Below are 20,898 nucleotides of genomic sequence, written 5' to 3'. Positions count from 1 at the left end.
TGTGTTTTTTCCCCTCTCTCTCTCTCTGGGTGGGTGTGTTTTCCCTCTCTCTCTCTCTCTGGGTGGGTGTGTTTTCCCCCCCTCTCTCTCTCTCTGGGTGGGTGCTGTTTTCCCACCCCCTCTCTCTCTCTCTCTGGGTGGGTGTGTTTTCCCCCTCTCTCTCCTCGCTCTGGTGGGTGTGTTTTCCCACTCTCTCTCTCTGGGTGGGTGTGTTTTCCCCCTCTCTCTCCCTCTCTCTGGGTGGGTGTGTTTTCCCCCTCTCTCTCCCTCTGGGTGGGTGTGTTTTCCCCCTCTCTCTCCTCTGGGTGGGTGTGTTTTCCCCCTCTCTCTCTCTCTCTGAGTGGGTGTGTTTTCCGTTCTCTCTCTCTGGCCGGGTGTGTATTCCCCTCTCTCTCTCTCTCTCTCTCTGGGTGGGTCTGTTTTCTCTCTCTCTCTCTCTCTGGGTGGGTGTGTTTTCCCCCTCTCTCTCTCTGGGTGGGTGTGTTTTCCCCCTCTCTCTCTCTGGGTGGGTGTGTTTTCCCCCTCTCTCTCTGGTGGTGTGTTTTCCCCCTCTCTCTCTCTCTGGGTGGGTGTATTTTCCCCCTCTCTCTCTGGGTGGGTGTGTTTTCCCCTCTCTCTCTCTCTCTGTGTGGGTGTGTTTTCCCCTCTCTCTCTCTCTCTCTCTGGTTGGGTGTGTTTTCCCCCTCTCTCTCTCTCTGGGTGGGTGTTTCCCTCTCTCTCTCTGGGTGTGTTTCTCTCTCTCTCTCTCTCTCTGGGTGGGTGTGTTTTCCCCCTCTCTCTCTGGGTGGGTGTGTTTTCCCTCTCTCTCTGGGTGGGTGTGTTTTCCCTCTCTCTCTCTCTCTCTGGGTGGGTGTGTTTTCCCCCTCTCTCTCTCTCTCTGGGTGGGTGTGTTTCCCCCCCCCTCTCTCTCTCTGGGTGGGTGTGTTTCCCCCTCTCTCTCTCTCTCTCTCTCTGGGTGGGTGTGTTTTCCCCCTCTCTCTCTGGGTGGGTGTGTTTTCCCTCTCTCTCTCTCTCTGGGTGGGTGTGTTTTCCCCCCCTCTCTCTCTCTCTCTCTGGGTGGGTGTGTTTTCCCTCTCTCACTCTGGGTGGGTGTGTTTTCCCCCTCTCTCTCTGGGTGGGTGTGTTTTCCCCCTCTCTCTCTGGGTGGGTGTGTTTTCCCTCTCTCTCTCTCTCTGGGTGGGTGTGTTTTCCCTCTCTCTCTCTCTCTGGGTGGGTGTGTTTTCCCCCTCTCTCTCTCTGGGTGGGTGTGTTTTCCCCCTCTCTCTCTCTCTGGGTGGGTGTGTTTTCCCCCTCTCTCTCTGGGTGGGTGTGTTTTCCCTCTCTCTCTCTCTCTGGGTGGGTGTGTTTTCCCCTCTCTCTCCTGGGTGTGTTTTCCCCCTCTCTCTCTCTGGGTGGGTGTATTTTCCCCCTCTCTCTCTGGTTGGGTGTGTTTTCCCCCTCTCTCTCTCTCTCTCTGTGTGGGTGTGTTTTCCCCTCTCTCTCTCTCTCTGGTTGGGTGTGTTTTCCCCCTCTCTCTCTCTCTGGGTGGGTGTTTTCCCCTCTCTCTCTCTGGGTGTGTTTTCTCTCTCTCTCTCTCTCTCTGGGTGGGTCTGTTTTCTCTCTCTCTCTCTGGGTGGGTGTGTTTTCCCCCTCTCTCTCTCTGGGTGGGTGTGTTTTCCCCCTCTCTCTCTCTGGGTGGGTGTGTTTTCCCCCTCTCTCTCTGGGTGTGTTTTCCCCCTCTCTCTCTCTGGGTGGGTGTATTTTCCCCCTCTCTCTCTGGGTGGGTGTGTTTTCCCCCTCTCTCTCTCTCTCTGTGTGGGTGTGTTTTCCCCCTCTCTCTCTCTCTCTCTGGTTGGGTGTGTTTTCCCCCTCTCTCTCTCTCTGGGTGGGTGTTTTCCCTCTCTCTCTCTGGGTGTGTTTTCTCTCTCTCTCTCTCTCTCTCTGGGTGGGTGTGTTTTCCCCTCTCTCTCTGGGTGGGTGTGTTTTCCCTCTCTCTCTGGGTGGGTGTGTTTTCCCCCTCTCTCTCTCTCTGGTGGGTGTGTTTTCCCCCTCTCTCTCTCTCTGGGTGGGTGTGTTTTCCCCCTCTCTCTCTCTCTGGGTGGGTGTGTTTTCCCCCTCTCTCTCTCTCTGGGTGGGTGTGTTTTCCCTCTCTCTCTCTCTCTGGGTGGGTGTGTTTTCCCTCTCTCTCTCTCTCTGGGTGGGTGTGTTTTCCCTCTCTCTCTCTCTCTGGATGGGTGTGTTTTCCCCCTCTCTCTCTCTCTGGGTGGGTGTGTTTTCCCTCTCTCTCTCTCTCTGGGTGGGTGTGTTTTCCCCCTCTCTCTCTGGGTGGGTGTGTTTTCCCCTCTCTCTCTCTCTGGGTGGGTGTGTTTTCCCCTCTCTCTCTCTGGGTGGGTGTGTTTTCCCTCTCTCTCTCTCTCTGGTGGGTGTGTTTTCCCCCTCTCTCTCTGGGTGGGTGTGTTTTCCCTCTCTCTCTGGGTGGGTGTGTTTTCCCTCTCTCTCTCTCTCTGGGTGGGTGTGTTTTCCCCCTCTCTCTCTCTCTGGGTGGGTGTGTTTTCCCCCCCCTCTCTCTCTCTGGGTGGGTGTGTTTCCCCCTCTCTCTCTCTCTCTCTGGGTGGGTGTGTTTTCCCCCTCTCTCTCTGGGTGGGTGTGTTTTCCCCCTCTCTCTCTCTCTGGGTGGGTGTGTTTTCCCCCTCTCTCTCTCTCTCTCTGGGTGGGTGTGTTTTCCCCCTCTCTCTCTGGGTGGGTGTGTTTTCCCTCTCTCTCTCTCTCTGGGTGGGTGTGTTTTCCCCTCTCTCTCTCTCTGGGTGGGTGTGTTTTCCCCTCTCTCTCTCTCTGGGTGGGTGTGTTTTCCCCTCTCTCTCTCTGGGTGGGTGTGTTTTCCCCCTCTCTCTCTCTGGGTGGGTGTGTTTTCCCCCTCTCTCTCTCTCTGGGTGGGTGTGTTTTCCCCCTCTCTCTCTCTCTGGGTGGGTGTGTTTTCCCCCTCTCTCTCTCTCTGGGTGGGTGTGTTTTCCCCCTCTCTCTCTCTCTGGGTGGGTGTGTTTTCCCTCTCTCTCTCTCTCTGGGTGGGTGTGTTTTCCCCTCTCTCTCTCTCTGGGTGGGTGTGTTTTCCCTCTCTCTCTCTCTCTGGGTGGGTGTGTTTTCCCTCTCTCTCTCTCTCTGGGTGGGTGTGTTTTCCCCTCTCTCTCTCTCTGGGTGGGTGTGTTTTCCCCTCTCTCTCTCTCTGGGTGGGTGTGTTTTCCCCCTCTCTCTCTCTGGGTGGGTGTGTTTTCCCCCTCTCTCTCTCTCTGGGTGGGTGTGTTTTCCCCTCTCTCTCTCTCTGGGTGGGTGTGTTTTCCCCTCTCTCTCTCTCTCTGGGTGGGTGTGTTTTCCCCTCTCTCTCTCTCTCTGGTGGGTGTGTTTTCCCCCTCTCTCTCTCTCTGGGTGGGTGTTTTCCCCCTCTCTCTCTGGGTGTGTTTTCTCTCTCTCTCTCTCTCTCTCTGGGTGGGTGTGTTTTCCCCCTCTCTCTCTGGGTGGGTGTGTTTTCCCCTCTCTCTCTGGGTGGGTGTGTTTTCCCCCTCTCTCTCTCTCTGGGTGGGTGTGTTTTCCCCCTCTCTCTCTCTGGGTGGGTGTGTTTTCCCCCTCTCTCTCTCTCTGGGTGGGTGTGTTTTCCCCCTCTCTCTCTCTCTGGGTGGGTGTGTTTTCCCTCTCTCTCTCTCTGGGTGGGTGTGTTTTCCCCTCTCTCTCTCTCTCTGGGTGGGTGTGTTTTCCCCTCTCTCTCTCTCTCTGGATGGGTGTGTTTTCCCCCCCTCTCTCTCTCTGGGTGGGTGTGTTTTCCCTCTCTCTCTCTCTCTGGGTGGGTGTGTTTTCCCCCTCTCTCTCTGGGTGGGTGTGTTTTCCCCCTCTCTCTCTCTCTGGGTGGGTGTGTTTTCCCCCTCTCTCTTCTCTCTGGGTGGGTGTGTTTTCCCCTCTCTCTCTCTCTGGGTGGGTGTGTTTTCCCCCTCTCTCTCTGGGTGGTGTGTTTTCCCTCTCTCTCTGGGTGGGTGTGTTTTCCCTCTCTCTCTCTCTCTGGTGGGTGTGTTTTCCCCCTCTCTCTCTCTCTGGGTGGGTGTGTTTTCCCCCCCTCTCTCTCTCTGGGTGGGTGTGTTTTCCCCTCTCTCTCTCTCTCTCTGGGTGGGTGTGTTTTCCCCCTCTCTCTCTCTGGGTGGGTGTGTTTTCCCCCTCTCTCTCTCTCTGGGTGGGTGTGTTTTCCCCTCTCTCTCTCTCTCTCTGGGTGGGTGTGTTTTCCCCCTCTCTCTCTGGGTGGGTGTGTTTTCCCTCTCTCTCTCTCTCTGGGTGGGTGTGTTTTCCCCCTCTCTCTCTCTGGGTGGGTGTGTTTTCCCCCTCTCTCTCTCTCTGGGTGGGTGTGTTTTCCCCCTCTCTCTCTCTGGTGGGTGTGTTTTCCCCCTCTCTCTCTCTCTGGGTGGGTGTGTTTTCCCTCTCTCTCTCTCTCTCTGGGTGGGTGTGTTTTCCCCCTCTCTCTCTCTCTGGGTGGGTGTGTTTTCCCCTCTCTCTCTCTCTGGGTGGGTGTGTTTTCCCCTCTCTCTCTCTCTCTGGGTGGGTGTGTTTTCCCCCTCTCTCTCTCTCTGGGTGGGTGTGTTTTCCCCCTCTCTCTCTCTCTGGGTGGGTGTGTTTTCCCCTCTCTCTCTCTCTGGGTGGGTGTGTTTTCCCTCTCTCTCTCTCTCTGGGTGGGTGTGTTTTCCCCCTCTCTCTCTCTCTGGGTGGGTGTGTTTCCCCCTCTCTCTCTCTGGGTGGGTGTGTTTTCCCCTCTCTCTCTCTGGGTGGGTGTGTTTTCCCCCTCTCTCTCTCTCTCTGGGTGGGTGTGTTTTCCCCTCTCTCTCTCTCTGGGTGGGTGTGTTTTCCCTCCTCTCTCTCTCTCTGGGTGGGTGTGTTTTCCCCCTCTCTCTCTCTCTGGGTGGGTGTGTTTTCCCACCCCCTCTCTCTCTCTCTGGGTGGGTGTGTTTTCCCCCTCTCTCTCTCTGGGTGGGTGTGTTTTCCCACTCTCTCTCTCTGGGTGGGTGTGTTTTCCCCCTCTCTCTCTCTCTCTGGTGGGTGTGTTTTCCCCCTCTCTCTCTCTCTGGTGGGTGTGTTTTCCCCCTCTCTCTCCTCTGGGTGGGTGTGTTTTCCCCTCTCTCTCTCTCTCTGGTGGGTGTGTTTTCGTCTCTCTCTCTGGCGGGTGTGTTTCCCTCTCTCTCTCTCTGGGTGGGTCTGTTTTCTCTCTCTCTCTCTCTCTGGGTGGGTGTGTTTTCCCCTCTCTCTCTCTCTGGGTGGGTGTGTTTTCCCCCTCTCTCTCTCTGGGTGGGTGTGTTTTCCCCCTCTCTCTCTGGGTGTGTTTTCCCCCTCTCTCTCTCTGGGTGGGTGTATTTTCCCCCTCTCTCTCTGGGTGGGTGTGTTTTCCCCCTCTCTCTCTCTCTGGGTGGGTGTGTTTTCCCCTCTCTCTCTCTCTCTCTGGTTGGGTGTGTTTTCCCCCTCTCTCTCTCTCTGGTGGGTGTTTTCCCCTCTCTCTCTCTGGGTGGTGTGTTTCTCCCCTCTCTCTCTCTCTGGGTGGGTGTGTTTTCCCCCTCTCTCTCTGGGTGGGTGTGTTTTCCCTCTCTCTCTGGGTGGGTGTGTTTTCCCCTCTCTCTCTCTCTCTGGGTGGGTGTGTTTTCCCCCTCTCTCTCTCTCTCTGGGTGGGTGTGTTTTCCCCCCCTCTCTCTCTCTGGGTGGGTGTGTTTCCCCCTCTCTCTCTCTCTCTCTGGGTGGGTGTGTTTTCCCCCCTCTCTCTCTGGGTGGGTGTGTTTTCCCTCTCTCTCTCTCTCTGGGTGGGTGTGTTTTCCCCCTCTCTCTCTCTCTCTCTGGTGGGTGTGTTTTCCCCCTCTCTCTCTGGGTGGGTGTGTTTTCCCTCTCTCTCTCTCTCTGGGTGGGTGTGTTTTCCCTCTCTCTCTCTCTCTGGGTGGGTGTGTTTTCCCCTCTCTCTCTCTCTGGGTGGGTGTGTTTTCCCCCTCTCTCTCTCTCTGGGTGGGTGTGTTTTCCCCCTCTCTCTCTCTGGGTGGGTGTGTTTTCCCTCTCTCTCTCTCTCTGGGTGGGTGTGTTTTCCCCCTCTCTCTCTGGGTGTGTTTCCCCTCTCTCTCTCTGGGTGGGTGTGTTTTCCCCCTCTCTCTCTGGTTGGGTGTGTTTTCCCCCTCTCTCTCTCTCTCTGTGTGGGTGTGTTTTCCCTCTCTCTCTCTCTCTCTGGTTGGGTGTGTTTTCCCCTCTCTCTCTCTCTGGGTGGGTGTTTTCCCTCTCTCTCTCTGGGTGTGTTTTCTCTCTCTCTCTCTCTCTGGGTGGGTGTGTTTTCCCCCTCTCTCTCTGGGTGGGTGTGTTTTCCCTCTCTCTCTGGGGTGGGTGTGTTTTCCTCTCTCTCTCTCTCTCTGGGTGGGTGTGTTTTCCCCTCTCTCTCTCTCTCTCTGGGTGGGTGTGTTTTCCCCCCCCTCTCTCTCTCTGGGTGGGTGTGTTTCCCCCTCTCTCTCTCTCTCTGGGTGGGTGTGTTTTCCCCCTCTCTCTCTCTCTCTCTCTGGGTGGGTGTGTTTTCCCCCTCTCTCTCTGAGTGGGTGTGTTTTCCGTTCTCTCTCTCTGGCCGGGTGTGTATTCCCCTCTCTCTCTCTCTCTGGGTGGGTCTGTTTTCTCTCTCTCTCTCTCTCTGGGTGGGTGTGTTTTCCCCCTCTCTCTCTCTGGGTGGGTGTGTTTTCCCCCTCTCTCTCTCTGGGTGGGTGTGTTTTCCCCCTCTCTCTCTGGGTGTGTTTTCCCCCTCTCTCTCTCTGGGTGGGTGTATTTTCCCCCTCTCTCTCTGGGTGGGTGTGTTTTCCCCCTCTCTCTCTCTCTCTGTGTGGGTGTGTTTTCCCCCTCTCTCTCTCTCTCTCTGGTTGGGTGTGTTTTCCCCCTCTCTCTCTCTCTGGGTGGGTGTTTTCCCTCTCTCTCTCTGGGTGTGTTTTCTCTCTCTCTCTCTCTCTCTCTCTCTGGGTGGGTGTGTTTTCCCTCTCTCTCTGGGTGGTGTGTTTTCCCTCTCTCTCTCTCTCTGGGTGGGTGTGTTTTCCCCCTCTCTCTCTCTCTCTGGGTGGGTGTGTTTTCCCCCCCCTATCTCTCTCTGGGTGGGTGTGTTTCCCCCCCCTCTCTCTCTCTGGGTGGGTGTGTTTCCCCTCTCTCTCTCTCTCTCTCTGGGTGGGTGTGTTTTCCCCCTCTCTCTCTGGGTGGGTGTGTTTTCCCTCTCTCTCTCTCTCTGGGTGGGTGTGTTTTCCCCCCCTCTCTCTCTCTCTCTGGGTGGGTGTGTTTTCCCCCTCTCTCTCTGGGTGGGTGTGTTTTCCCCCTCTCTCTCTGGGTGGGTGTGTTTTCCCTCTCTCTCTCTCTCTGGGTGGGTGTGTTTTCCCTCTCTCTCTCTCTCTGGGTGGGTGTGTTTTCCCCCTCTCTCTCTCTGGGTGGGTGTGTTTTCCCCCTCTCTCTCTCTCTGGGTGGGTGTGTTTTCCCCCTCTCTCTCTGGGTGGGTGTGTTTTCCCTCTCTCTCTCTCTGGGTGGGTGTGTTTTCCCTCTCTCTCTCTCTCTGGTGGGTGTGTTTTCCCCCTCTCTCTCTGGGTGTGTTTTCCCCCTCTCTCTCTGTGGGTGGGTGTATTTTCCCCCTCTCTCTCTGGTTGGGTGTGTTTTCCCCCTCTCTCTCTCTCTCTGTGTGGGTGTGTTTTCCCCTCTCTCTCTCTCTCTCTGGTTGGGTGTGTTTTCCCCCTCTCTCTCTCTCTGGGGTGGGTGTTTTCCCTCTCTCTCTCTGGGTGTGTTTTCTCTCTTGTGTTTTCTCTCTCTCTCTCTCTCTCTGGGTGGGTGTGTTTTCCCCTCTCTCTCTGGGTGGGTGTGTTTTCCCTCTCTCTCTGGGTGGGTGTGTTTTCCCTCTCTCTCTCTCTCTGGGTGGTGTGTTTTCCTTTCTCTCTCTCTCTCTCTGTGTGGGTGTGTTTTCCCCCCCTCTCTCTCTCTGGGTGGGTGTGTTTCCCCTCTCTCTCTCTCTCTGGGTGGGTGTGTTTTCCCCCTCTCTGGGTGGGTGTGTTTTCCCCTCTCTCTCTGGGTGGGTGTGTTTTCCCCCTCTCTCTCTCTCTCTGAGTGGGTGTGTTTTCCGTTCTCTCTCTCTGGCCGGGTGTGTATTCCCCCTCTCTCTCTCTCTGGGTGGTCTGTTTTCTCTCTCTCTCTCTCTCTGGGTGGGTGTGTTTTCCCCCTCTCTCTCTCTGGGTGGGTGTGTTTTCCCCTCTCTCTCTCTGGTGGGTGTGTTTTCCCCCTCTCTCTCTGGGTGTGTTTTCCCCCTCTCTCTCTCTGGGTGGGTGTATTTTCCCCCTCTCTCTCTGGGTGGGTGTGTTTTCCCCCTCTCTCTCTCTCTCTGTGTGGGTGTGTTTTCCCCCTCTCTCTCTCTCTCTCTGGTTGGGTGTGTTTTCCCCCTCTCTCTCTCTCTGGGTGGGTGTTTTCCCTCTCTCCCTCTGGGTGTGTTTTCTCTCTCTCTCTCTGGGTGGGTGTGTTTTCCCTCTCTCTCTCTCTCTCTGGTGGGTGTGTTTTCCCCTCTCTCTCTGTGGTCTCTCTCTGGGTGGGTGTGTTTTCCCCCCCTCTCTCTCTCTCTGGGTGGGTGTGTTTTCCCCCTCTCTCTCTCTCTCTCTGGTGGGTGTGTTTTCCCCTCTCTCTCTCTGGGTGGGTGTGTTTTCCCTCTCTCTCTCTCTCTGGGTGGGTGTGTTTTCCCCCCCTCTCTCTCTCTGGGTGGGTGTGTTTCCCCTCTCTCTCTGGGTGGGTGTGTTTTCCCCCTCTCTCTCTGGGTGGGTGTGTTTTCCCTCTCTCTCTCTCTCTGGGTGGGTGTGTTTTCCCTCTCTCTCTCTCTCTCTCTCTCTGGTGGGTGTGTTTTCCCCCTCTCTCTCTCTGGGTGGGTGTGTTTTCCCCCTCTCTCTCTCTCTGGGTGGGTGTGTTTTCCCCCTCTCTCTCTGGGTGGGTGTGTTTTCCCTCTCTCTCTCTCTCTGGGTGGGTGTGTTTTCCCCCTCTCTCTCTGGGTGTGTTTTCCCCCTCTCTCTCTCTGGGTGGGTGTATTTTCCCCCTCTCTCTCTGGGTGGGTGTGTTTTCCCCCTCTCTCTCTCTCTCTGTGTGGGTGTGTTTTCCCCCTCTCTCTCTCTCTCTCTGGTTGGGTGTGTTTCCCCCTCTCTCTCTCTCTGGGTGGGTGTTTTCCTCTCTCTCTCTGGGTGTGTTTTCTCTCTCTCTCTCTCTCTCTCTCTGGGTGGGTGTGTTTTCCCCCTCTCTCTCTGGGTGGGTGTGTTTTCCCTCTCTCTCTGGGTGGGTGTGTGTTCCCTCTCTCTCTCTCTCTGGTGGGTGTGTTTTCCCCCTCTCTCTCTCTCTCTGGGTGGGTGTGTTTTCCCCCCCTCTCTCTCTCTGGGTGGGTGTGTTTCCCCTCTCTCTCTCTCTCTCTCTGGGTGGGTGTGTTTTCCCCCTCTCTCTCTCTCTCTCTCTCTCTCTGGGTGGGTGTGTTTTCCCCCTCTCTCTCTGGGTGGGTGTGTTTTCCCTCTCTCTTTCTCTCTGGGTGGGTGTGTTTTCCCCCTCTCTCTCTCTGGGTGGGTGTGTTTTCCCCCTCTCTCTCTCTGGGTGGGTGTGTTTTCCCCCTCTCTCTCTCTCTGGGTGGGTGTGTTTTCCCCCTCTCTCTCTGGGTGGGTGTGTTTTCCCTCTCTCTCTCTCTGGTGTGTTTTCCCCCCCGTCCCCTCCTCTTCTGGGTGGGGGGGGTGGTGTTTTCCCCGCTCTCTCTCTGGGTGGGGTGTGTTTTCCCCTCTTCTCCTCTCTCTGGGTGGGTGTGTTTTCCCTCTCCTCTCTCTCTCTGGGGTGGGTGGGTTTTCCCTCTCTCTCTCTCTCTGGGGTGGGTGTGTTTTCCCCTCTCTCTCTCTCTCTGGGTGGGTTGTGTTTTCCCTCTCTCTCTCTCTCTGGTGGTGGGTTGTGTTTTCCCCCTCTCTCTCTGGGTGGGTGTGGTTTTCCCCCTCTCTCTCTCTCTGGTTGTGTGTGTTTTCCTCTCTCTCTCTGGTGGGTGTGTTTTCCTCTCTCTCTCTCTCTGGGTGGGTGTGTTTTCCCCTCTCTCTCTCTGGTGGGTGTGTTTTCCCTCTCTCTCTCTCTCTGGGTGTGGTGTGGTTTTCCCCTCTCTCTCTCTGGGGTGGGTGTGTTTTCCCCCCTCTCTTCTCTCTGGGTGGGTGTGTTTTCCCCCTCTCTCTCTCTTCCTCTCTCTGGGTGGGTGTGTTTTCCCCCCTCTCTCTCTCTGGGTGGGTGTGTTTTCCCCCTCTCTCTCTCTCTGGGTGGGTGTGTTTTCCCCCTCTCTCTCTCTCTCTCTGGGTGGGTGTGTTTTCCCCCTCTCTCTCTGGGTGGGTGTGTTTTCCCCCTCTCTCTCTCTGGGTGGGTGTGTTTTCCCTATCTCTCTCTCTCTGGGTGGGTGTGTTTTCCCCTCTCTCTCTCTGGGTGGGTGTGTTTTCCCCCTCTCTCTCTCTCTGGGTGGGTGTGTTTTCCCCTCTCTCTCTGGGTGGGTGTGTTTTCCCTCTCTCTCTCTGGGTGGGTGTGTTTTCCCCCTCTCTCTCTCTGGGTGGGTGTGTTTTCCCCTCTCTCTCTCTGGTGGGTGTGTTTTCCCCCTCTCTCTCTCTCTCTGGGTGGGTGTGTTTCCCCCCCCTCTCTCTGTCTCTCTCTGGGTGGGTGTGTTTTCCCCCTCTCTCTCTCTGGGTGGGTGTGTTTTCCCCTCTCTCTCTCTCTGGTGGGTGTGTTTTCCCTCTCTCTGTCTCTCTGGGTGGGTGTGTTTTCCCCTCTCTCTCTCTCTCTGGTGGGTGTGTTTTCCCTCCTCTCTCTCTCTCTGGGTGGTGTGTTTTCCCCCTCTCTCTCTCTCTCTGGTGGGTGTGTTTTCCCCTCTCTCTCTCTCTGGGTGGGTGTGTTTTCCCTCTCTCTCTGGGTGGGTGTGTTTCCCCCCCTCTCTCTCTCTGGGGTGGGTGTGTTTTCCCCCTCTCTCTCTCTTCTCTCTGGGTGGGTGTGTTTTCCCCCTCTCTCTCTCTGGGTGGGTGTGTTTTCCCACTCTCTCTCTCTCTGGGTGGGTGTGTTTTCCCCCCTCTCTCTCCCTCTCTCTGGGTGGGTGTGTTTTCCCCCTCTCTCTCCCTCTGGGTGGGTGTGTTTTTCCCCCTCTCTCTCTCTCTGGGTGGGTGTGTTTTCCCCTCTCTCTTCTCTCTCTCTGGGTTGGGTGTGTTTTCCCCCTCTCTCTCTCTCTGGGTGGGTGTGTTTTCCCCTCTCTCTCTCTGGGTGGGTGTTTTCTCTCTCTCTCTCTCTCTCTCTGGGTGGGTGTGTTTTCCCCCTCTCTCTCTCTGGGTGGGTGTGTTTTCCCTCTCTCTCTCTGGGTGGGTGTGTTTTCCCCTCTCTTCTCTCTCTCTGGGTGGGTGTGTTTTCCCCTCTCTCTCTCTCTGGGTGGGTGTGTTTTCCCCCCCTCTCTCTCTCTGGGTGGGTGTGTTTCCCCCTCTCTCTCTCTCTCTCTGGGTGGGTGTGTTTCCCCTCTCTCTCTCTCGTCTCTTCTCTCTCTGGGTGGGTGTGTTTTCCCCCTCTCTCTCTCTGGGTGGGTGTGTTTTCCCCTCTCTCTCTCTCTGGGTGGGTGTGTTTTCCCCCTCTCTCTCTCTCTGGGTGGGTGTGTTTTCCCCCTCTCTCTCTCTGGGTGGGTGTGTTTTCCCCTCTCTCTCTCTCTGGGTGGGTGTGTTTCCCCCCTCTCTCTCTCTGGGTGGGTGTGTTTTCCCCCTCTCTCTCTCTCTGGGTGGGTGTGTTTTCCCCCTCTCTCTCTCTGGGTGGGTGTGTTTTCCCTCTCTCTCTCTCTCTGGGTGGGTGTGTTTTCCCCCTCTCTCTCTCTCTGGGTGGGTGTGTTTTCCCCTCTCTCTCTGGGTGGGTGTGTTTTCCCCTCTCTCTCTCTGGGTGGGTGTGTTTTCCTCTCTCTCTCTCTCTGGGTTGGGTGTGTTTTCCCCCTCTCTCTCTCTCTGGGTGGGTGTGTTTTCCCCTCTCTCTCTCTCTGGGTGGGTGTGTTTTCCCTCTCTCTCTCTCTCTGGGTGGGTGTGTTTTCCCCTCTCTCTCTCTCTGGGTGGGTGTGTTTTCCCCTCTCTCTCTCTGGGTGGGTGTGTTTTCCCCTCTCTCTCTCTCTGGGTGGGTGTGTTTTCCCCCTCTCTCTCTCTCTGGGTGTCGTGTTTTCCCTCTCTCTCTCTGGGTGGGTGTGTTTTCCCCTCTCTCTCTCTCTCTCTGGGTGGGTGTGTTTTCCCCCTCTCTCTCTGGGTGGGTGTGTTTTCCCCTCTCTCTCTTCTCTCTGGGTGGGTGTGTTTTCCCCCTCTCTCTCTTCTCTCTGGGTGGGTGTGTTTTCCCCTCTCTCTCTCTGGGTGGGTGTGTTTTCCCCCCTCTCTCTCTCTCTGGGTGGGTGTGTTTTCCCCCCTCTTCTCTCTCTCTCTGGGTGGGTGTGTTTTCCCCCTCTCTCTCTCTGGGTGGGTGTGTTTTCCCACTCTCTCTCTCTGGGTGGGTGTGTTTTCCCCCCTCTCTCCTCTCTCTGGGTGGGTGTGTTTTCCCCCTCTCTCTCTCCTCTGGGTGGGTGTGTTTTCCCCCTCTCTCTCCCTCTGGGTGGGTGTGTTTTCCCCCTCTCTCTCTCTCTCTCTGGTTGGGTGTGTTTTCCCCCTCTCTCTCTCTCTGGGTGGGTGTTTTCCCTCTCTCTCTCTGGGTGTGTTTCTCTCTCTCCTCTCTCTCTCTCTGGGTGGGTGTGTTTTCCCCCTCTCTCTCTGGGTGGGTGTGTTTTCCCTCTCTCTCTCTGGGTGGGTGTGTTTTCCCTCTCTCTCTCTCTCTGGGTGGGTGTGTTTTCCCCCTCTCTCTCTCTCTCTGGGTGGGTGTGTTTTCCCCCCCCTCTCTCTCTCTGGGTGGGTGTGTTTTCCCCCTCTCTCTCTCTCTCTCTCTCTGGGTGGGTGTGTTTTCCCCCTCTCTCTCTCTCTCTCTGGGTGGGTGTGTTTTCCCCCTCTCTCTCTGGGTGGGTGTGTTTTCCCCTCTCTCTTCTCTCTGGGTGGGTGTGTTTTCCCCCTCTCTCTCTCTGGGTGGGTGTGTTTTCCCCCTCTCTCTCTCTGGGTGGGTGTGTTTTCCCCCTCTCTCTCTCTCTGGTGGGTGTGTTTTCCCCCTCTCTCTCTCTGGGTGGGTGTGTTTTCCCTCTCTCTCTCTCTCTGGGTGGGTGTGTTTTCCCCCTCTCTCTCTCTCTGGGTGGGTGTGTTTTCCCTCTCTCTCTCTCTCTGGGTGGGTGTGTTTTCCCCCTCTCTCTCTCTCTGGGTGGGTGTGTTTTCCCCCTCTCTCTCTGGGTGGGTGTGTTTTTCCCCCTCTCTTCTCTCTCTGGGTGGGTGTGTTTTCCCTCTCTCTCTCTCTCTGGGTGGGTGTGTTTTCCCTCTCTCTCTCTCTCTGGGTGGGTGTGTTTTCCCTCTCTCTCTCTCTCTCTGGGTGGGTGTGTTTTCCCCCTCTCTCTCTCTCTGGGTGGGTGTGTTTTCCCTCTCTCTCTCTCTCTGGGTGGGTGTGTTTTCCCCCTCTCTCTCTGGGTGGGTGTGTTTTCCCCCTCTCTCTCTCTGGGTGGGTGTGTTTTCCCCCTCTCTCTCTCTCTGGGTGGGTGTGTTTTCCCCCTCTCTCTCTCTGGGTGGGTGTGTTTTCCCCTCTCTCTCTCTCTCTCTGGGTGGGTGTGTTTTCCCCCTCTCTCTCTGGGTGGGTGTGTTTTCCCCTCTCCTCTCTCTCTGGGTGGGTGTGTTTCCCCTCTCTCTCTCTCTGGGTGGGTGTGTTTTCCCCCCCTCTCTCTCTCTGGGTGGGTGTGTTTCCCCCTCTCTCTCTCTCTCTCTCTGGGTGGGTGTGTTTTCCCCCTCTCTCTCTGGGTGGGTGTGTTTTCCCCCTCTCTCTCTCTCTGGGTGGGTGTGTTTTCCCCCTCTCTCTCTCTGTCTCTCTCTGGGTGGGTGTGTTTTCCCCCTCTCTCTCTGGGTGGGTGTGTTTTCCCCCTCTCTCTCTCTGGGTGGGTGTGTTTTCCCTCTCTCTCTCTCTCTGGGTGGGTGTGTTTTCCCCCTCTCTCTCTCTGGGTGGGTGTGTTTTCCCCCTCTCTCTCTCTCTGGGTGGGTGTGTTTTCCCCCTCTCTCTCTGGGTGGGTGTGTTTTCCCCTCTCTCTCTCTCTGGGTGGGTGTGTTTTCCCCCTCTCTCTCTCTGGTGGGTGTGTTTTCCCTCTCTCTCTCTCTGGGTGGGTGTGTTTTCCCCCTCTCTCTCTCTCTGGGTGGGTGTGTTTTCCCTCTCTCTCTCTCTCTGGGTGGGTGTGTTTTCCCCCTCTCTCTCTCTCTGGGTGGGTGTGTTTTCCCCTCTCTCTCTCTCTCTGGGTGGGTGTGTTTTCCCTCTCTCTGTCTCTCTGGGTGGGTGTGTTTTCCCCTCTCTCTCTCTCTCTGGGTGGGTGTGTTTTCCCCCTCTCTCTCTGGGTGGGTGTGTTTTCCCCCTCTCTCTTCTCTCTCTGGGTGGGTGTGTTTTCCCCTCTCTCTCTCTCTGGGTGGGTGTGTTTTCCCTCTCTCTCTGGGTGGGTGTGTTTTCCCCCCCCTCTCTCTCTCTCTGGGTGGGTGTGTTTTCCCCCCTCTCTCTCTCTCTCTGGGTGGGTGTGTTTTCCCCTCTCTCTCTCTGGGTGGGTGTGTTTTCCCACTCTCTCTCTCTGGGTGGGTGTGTTTTCCCCCTCTCTCTCCCTCTCTCTGGGTGGGTGTGTTTTCCCCCTCTCTCTCCTCTCTGGGTGGGTGTGTTTTCCCCCTCTCTCTCCTCTGGGTGGGTGTGTTTTCCCCTCTCTCTCTCTCTCTGAGTGGGTGTGTTTTCCGTCTCTCTCTCTGGTCGGGTGTGTATTCCCCTCTCTCTCTCTCTCTGGGTGGGTCTGTTTTCTCCTCTCTCTCTCTCTCTGGGTGGGTGTGTTTTCCCCCTCTCTCTCTCTCTGGGTGGGTGTGTTTTCCCCCTCTCTCTCTCTCTGGGTGGGTGTGTTTTCCCCCTCTCTCTCTGGGTGTGTTTTCCCCCTCTCTCTCTCTGGGTGGGTGTATTTTCCCCCTCTCTCTCTGGGTGGGTGTGTTTTCCCCCTCTCTCTCTCTCTCTGTGTGGGTGTGTTTTCCCCCTCTCTCTCTCTCTCTCTCTGGTTGGGTGTGTTTTCCCCCTCTCTCTCTCTCTGGGTGGGTGTTTTTCCCTCTCTCTCTCTGGGTGGGTGTGTTTCTCCTCTCTCTCTCTCTCTGGGTGGGTGTGTTTTCCCCCCTCTCTCTCTGGGTGGGTGTGTTTTCCCTCTCTCTCTGGGTGGGTGTGTTTTCCCTCTCTCTCTCTCTCTGGGTGGGTGTGTTTTCCCCTCTCTCTCTCTCTCTGGGTGGGTGTGTTTTCCCCCCTCTCTCTCTCTCTCTGGGTGGGTGTGTTTCCCCCTCTCCTCTCTCTCTCTGGGTGGGTGTGTTTTCCCCTCTCTCTCTGGGTGGGTGTGTTTTCCCCTCTCTCTCTCTCTCTGGGTGGTTGTGTTTTCCCCCCTCTCTCTCTCTCTCTGGGTGGGTGTGTTTTCCCCCTCTCTCTCTCTGGGTGGGTGTGTTTTCCCCCCTCTCTCTCTGGGTGGGTGTGTTTTCCCCTCTCTCTCTCTCTGGGTGGGTGTTTTCCCTCTCTCTCCTCTCTCTCTCTCTCTGGGTGGTGTGTTTTCCCCCTCTCTCTCTCTCTCTCTCTGGGTGGGTGTGTTTTCCCCTCTCTCTCTCTCTCTGGGTGGGTGTGTTTTCCCCTCTCTCTCTCTCTCTGGGTGGGTGTGTTTTCCCTCTCTCTCTCTCTCTCTGGGTGGGTGTGTTTTCCCCCTCTCTCTCTCTCTGGGTGGGTGTGTTTTCCCCCTCTCTCTCTCTCTCTGGGTGGGTGTGTTTTCCCCCTCTCTCTCTCTCTCTGGGTGGGTGTGTTTTCCCTCTCTCTCTCTCTCTCTGGGTGGGTGTGTTTCCCCCCCCTCTCTCTCTCTCTGGGTGGGTGTGTTTTCCCCCCTCTCTCTCTCTCTCTGGGTTGGGTGTGTTTTCCCCCCTCTCTCTCTGGGTGGGTGTGTTTTCCCCCTCTCTCTCTCTGGGTGGGTGTGTTTTCCCCTCTCTCTTCCTCTCTCTGGGTGGGTGTGTTTTCCCCCTCTCTCTCCCTCTGGGTGGGTGTGTTTTCCCCCTCTCTCTCCTCTGGGTGGGTGTGTTTTCCCCCTCTCTCTCTCTCTCTCTGAGTGGGTGTGTTTTCCGTTCTCTCTCTCTGGCGGGTGTGTTTCCCTCTCTCTCTCTCTGGGTGGGTCTGTTTTCTCTCTCTCTCTCTCTCTGGGTGGGTGTGTTTTCCCCCTCTCTCTCTCTGGGTGGGTGTGTTTTCCCCCCTCTCTCTCTCTGGGTGGGTGTGTTTTCCCCCTCTCTCTCTGGGTGTGTTTTCCCCCTCTCTCTCTCTGGGTGGGTGTATTTTCCCCCCTCTCTCTCTGGGTGGGTGTGTTTTCCCCCTCTCTCTCTCTCTCTGTGTGGGTGTGTTTTCCCCCTCTCTCTCTCTCTCTCTCTGGTTGGGTGTGTTTTCCCCCTCTCTCTCTCTCTGGGTGGGGTGTTTTCCCTCTCTCTCTCTGGGTGTGTTTTCTCTCTCTCTCTCTCTGGGTGGGTGTGTTTTCCCCCTCTCTCTCTGGGGGGTGTGTTCCCTCTCTCTCTGGGTGGGTGTGTTTTCCCCTCTCTCTCTCTCTCTGGGTGGGTGTGTTTTCCCCCTCTCTCTCTCTGGGTGGGTGTGTTTTCCCCACCCTCTCTCTCTCTGGGTGGGTGTGTTTCCCCCTCTCTCTCTCTCTCTCTGGGTGGGTGTGTTTTCCCCCCTCTCTCTCTGGTGGGTGTGTTTTCCCTCTCTCTCTCTCTCTGGGTGGTTGTGTTTTCCCCCCTCTCTCTCTCTCTCTCTGGGTGGGTGTGTTTTCCCCCTCTCTCTCTGGGTGGGTGTGTTTTCCCCCTCTCTCTCTGGGTGGGTGTGTTTTCCCTCTCTCTCTCTCTCTGGGTGGGTGTGTTTTCCCTCTCTCTCTCTCTCTCTCTGGGTGGGTGTGTTTTCCCCCTCTCTCTCTCTCTCTCTCTGGGTGGGTGTGTTTTCCCCTCTCTCTCTCTGGGTGGGTGTGTTTTCCCCCTCTCTCTCTCTCTGGGTGGGTGTGTTTTCCCCCTCTCTCTCTGGGTGGGTGTGTTTTCCCCCTCTCTCTCTCTGGGTGGGTGTGTTTTCCCCTCTCTCTCTCTCTGGGTGGGTGTGTTTTCCCCTCTCTCTGGGTGGGTGTGTTTTCCCCCTCTCTCTCTCTCTGGGTGGGTGTGTTTTCCCCTCTCTCTCTCTCTGGGTGGGTGTGTTTTCCCCCTCTCTCTCTGGGTGGGTGTGTTTTCCCCCTCTCTCTCTGGGTGGGTGTGTTTTCCCCCTCTCTCTCTCTCTGGGTGGGTGTGTTTTCCCCCTCTCTCTCTCTGGGTGGGTGTGTTTTCCCCCTCTCTCTCTCTGGGTGGGTGTGTTTTCCCCCTCTCTCTCTCTGGGTGGGTGTGTTTTCCCCTCTCTCTGGGTGGGTGTGTTTTCCCCCTCTCTCTCTCTCTCTGGGTGGGTGTGTTTTCCCCTCTCTCTCTCTCTGGGTGGGTGTGTTTTCCCCTCTCTCTCTCTCTCTGGGTGGGTGTGTTTTCCCCCTCTCTCTCTCTGGGTGGGTGTGTTTTCCCCCTCTCTCTCTCTCTGGGTGGGTGTGTTTTCCCCCTCTCTCTCTCTGGGTGGGTATGTTTTCCCCTCTCTCTCTCTGGGTGGGTGTGTTTTCCTCCTCTCTCTCTCTCTGGGTGGGTGTGTTTTCCCCTCTCTCTCTCTCTGGGTGGGTGTGTTTTCCCTCTCTCTCTCTCTCTGGGTGGGTGTGTTTCCCCCCCCTCTCTCTCTCTCTCTGGGTGGGTGTGTTTTCCCCCCTCTCTCTCTCTCTCTCTGGGTGGGTGTGTTTTCCCCCTCTCTCTCTCTGGGTGGGTGTGTTTTCCCCTCTCTCTCTCTCTGGGTGGGTGTGTTTTCCCCCCTCTCTCTTCCCTCTCTCTGGGTGGGTGTGTTTTCCCCCTCTCTCTCCCTCTGGGTGGGTGTGTTTTCCCCCCTCTCTCTCCCTCTGGGTGGGTGTGTTTTCCCCCCTCTCTCTCTCTCTCTGAGTGGGTGTGTTTTCCGTCTCTCTCTCTCTGGCCGGGTGTGTATTCCCCTCTCTCTCTCTCTCTGGGTGGGTCTGTTTTCTCTCTCTCTCTCTCTCTGGGTGGGTGTGTTTTCCCCCTCTCTCTCTCTCTGGGTGGGTGTGTTTTCCCCCCCTCTCTCTCTCTGGGTGGGTGTGTTTTCCCCCTCTCTCTCTGGGTGTGTTTTCCCCCCTCTCTCTCTCTGGGTGGGTGTATTTTCCCCCTCTCTCTCTGGGTGGGTGTGTTTTCCCCCTCTCTCTCTCTCTCTGTGTGGGTGTGTTTTCCCCCTCTCTCTCTCTCTCTCTCTCTGGTTGGGTGTGTTTTCCCCCTCTCTCTCTCTCTGGGTGGGTGTTTTCCCTCTCTCTCTCTGGGTGTGTTTTCTCTCTCTCTCTCTCTGGGTGGGTGTGTTTTCCCCCTCTCTCTCTGGGTGGGTGTGTTTTCCCTCTCTCTCTGGGTGGGTGTGTTTTCCCTCTCTCTCTCTCTCTGGGTGGGTGTGTTTTCCCCTCTCTCTCTGGGTGGGTGTGTTTTCCCCCCCCTCTCTCTCTCTGGGTGGGTGTGTTTCCCCCTCTCTCTCTCTCTCTCTCTCTGGGTGGGTGTGTTTTCCCCCTCTCTCTCTGGGTGGTGTGTTTTCCCTCTCTCTCTCTCTCTGGGTGGTTGTGTTTTCCCCCCCTCTCTCTCTCTCTCTCTCTGGGTGGGTGTGTTTTCCCCCTCTCTCTCTGGGTGGGTGTGTTTTCCCCCTCTCTCTCTGGGTGGGTGTGTTTTCCCTCTCTCTCTCTCTCTGGGTGGGTGTGTTTTCCCTCTCTCTCTCTCTCTCTCTCTGGGTGGGTGTGTTTTCCCCCTCTCTCTCTCTCTCTCTCTGGGTGGGTGTGTTTTCCCCCTCTCTCTCTCTGGGTGGGTGTGTTTTCCCCCTCTCTCTCTCTCTGGGTGGGTGTGTTTTCCCCCTCTCTCTCTGGGTGGGTGTGTTTTCCCCCTCTCTCTCTCTGGGTGGGTGTGTTTTCCCTCTCTCTCTCTCTGGGTGGGTGTGTTTTCCCTCTCTCTGGGTGGGGTGTGTTTTTCCCCCTCTCTCTCTCTCTGGGTGGGTGTGTTTTCCCCCTCTCTCTCTCTCTGGGTGGGTGTGTTTTCCCCCTCTCTCTCTGGGTGGGTGTGTTTTCCCCCTCTCTCTCTCTCTGGGTGGGTGTGTTTTCCCCCTCTCTCTCTGGGTGGGTGTGTTTTCCCCCTCTCTCTCTGGGTGGGTGTGTTTTCCCCCTCTCTCTCTCTCTGGGTGGGTGTGTTTTCCCCTCTCTCTGGGTGGGTGTGTTTTCCCCCTCTCTCTCTCTCTGGGTGGGTGTGTTTTCCCCTCTCTCTCTCTGGGTGGGTGTGTTTTCCCCTCTCTCTCTCTCTCTGGGTGGGTTTGTTTTCCCCCTCTCTCTCTCTGGGTGGGTGTGTTTTCCCCCTCTCTCTCTCTCTGGGTGGGTGTGTTTTCCCCCTCTCTCTCTCTGGGTGGGTATGTTTTCCCTCTCTCTCTCTGGGTGGGTGTGTTTTCCTCCTCTCTCTCTCTCTCTGGGTGGGTGTGTTTTCCCCCCTCTCTCTCTCTCTGGGTGGGTATGTTTTCCCTCTCTCTCTCTGGGTGGGTGTGTTTTCCTCCTCTCTCTCTCTCTCTGGGTGGGTGTGTTTTCCCCCTCTCTCTCTCTGTTGGGGGGGTGCGGTGGGGGAAGTGTTTTCCTCTCTGGTTGAGGTTTTTTTTTCCTCTGGTTCTGGAAGATTCTCTCTCGCTGCCCTGATTTTCTCACCGTTATGTTCAAGTCATCGTAACCGTCACAGCCGAGATACCAGCCGTCGTCTGAATCATCCAACTCCGCACCAGCTGCCACACATCGAACCGCCGCCATCCCGAGCACCGACTCCGCCCTCGTCTCCAGCTGCTCTCCCCGGATTCCGACTCCACCCCCCGCCGCCCCTCCCGGGTCTCAGGTCCCGACTCCACCCCCCGGGTCCAGATTCCACCGCCGGTTCTCGACTCGCGCCCCCCCCCCCAAGGCTTCAACTCCCAGCTCCCGCCCAAACCTCCCCCATCCGCTCCTCTCTACCTCCATTCCCTGCTCCAGTCCCCCGCCCGATCTTTTCCCTGTCCCACTCTTCTCCCTTTCCCCACCCCCACTCTTCTCCCCTTCCCCACCCCCCACTCTTCTCCCTTTCCCCACCCCCCACTCTTCTCCCCTTCCCCAACCCCCACTCTTCTCCCCTTCCCCACCCCCACTCTTCTCCCCTTCCCCACCCCACACTCTTCTCCCCTTCCCACCCCACTCTTCTCCCCTTCCCCACCCCCACTCTTCTCCCCTTCCCCACCCCCACTCTTCTCCCCTTCCCACCCCCACTCTTCTCCCTTCCCCACCCCCACTCTTCTCCCCTTCCCCACCCCCACTCTTCTCCCCTTCCCCACCCCCACTCTTCTCCCCTTCCCCACCCCCAACTCTTCTCCCCTTCCCCACCCCCACTCTTCTCCCCTTCCCCACCTCCGACTCTTCTCCCCTTCCCCACCCCCGCTCTTCTCCCCCTTCCCCACCCCCGCTCTTCTCCCCTTCCCCACCCCCGCTCTTCTCCCCTTCCCCACCCCCGCTCTTCTCCCCTTCCCCACCCCCGCTCTTCTCCCCTTCCCCACCCCCGCTCTTCTCCCCTTCCCCACCCCCGCTCTTCTCCCCTTCCCCACCCCCGCTCTTCTCCCCTTCCCCACCCCCGCTCTTCTCCCCTTCCCACCCCCGCTCTTCTCCCC

The 20,898-nt window shown here is 57.0% G+C and overlaps 1 protein-coding gene across 3 annotated transcripts in view; it reads right to left on the bottom strand.

Moving 5' to 3' along the window:
• Positions 1–20,023, bottom strand: part of asz1 (ankyrin repeat, SAM and basic leucine zipper domain containing 1) — a 185,301-nt gene extending 165,278 nt beyond the window's left edge. For all 3 annotated transcript variants that reach the window (XM_068051229.1, XM_068051230.1, XM_068051231.1), the window contains exon 1: positions 19,919–20,023. In XM_068051229.1, the coding sequence (XP_067907330.1) occupies positions 19,919–20,017 (99 nt within the window). In that variant the 5' untranslated portion in view covers positions 20,018–20,023. The remainder of the gene's footprint in view (positions 1–19,918) is intronic.
• Between the last annotated feature and the right edge of the window lie 875 nt (positions 20,024–20,898).

Source organism: Heterodontus francisci, chromosome 18 (genome assembly GCF_036365525.1).
Source record: "Heterodontus francisci isolate sHetFra1 chromosome 18, sHetFra1.hap1, whole genome shotgun sequence".
Classification (NCBI taxonomy): Eukaryota; Metazoa; Chordata; class Chondrichthyes; order Heterodontiformes; family Heterodontidae; genus Heterodontus; species Heterodontus francisci.
The sequence above is the reverse complement of the archived record's forward strand: the minus strand, read 5'-3'. Positions and strand labels throughout refer to the sequence as shown.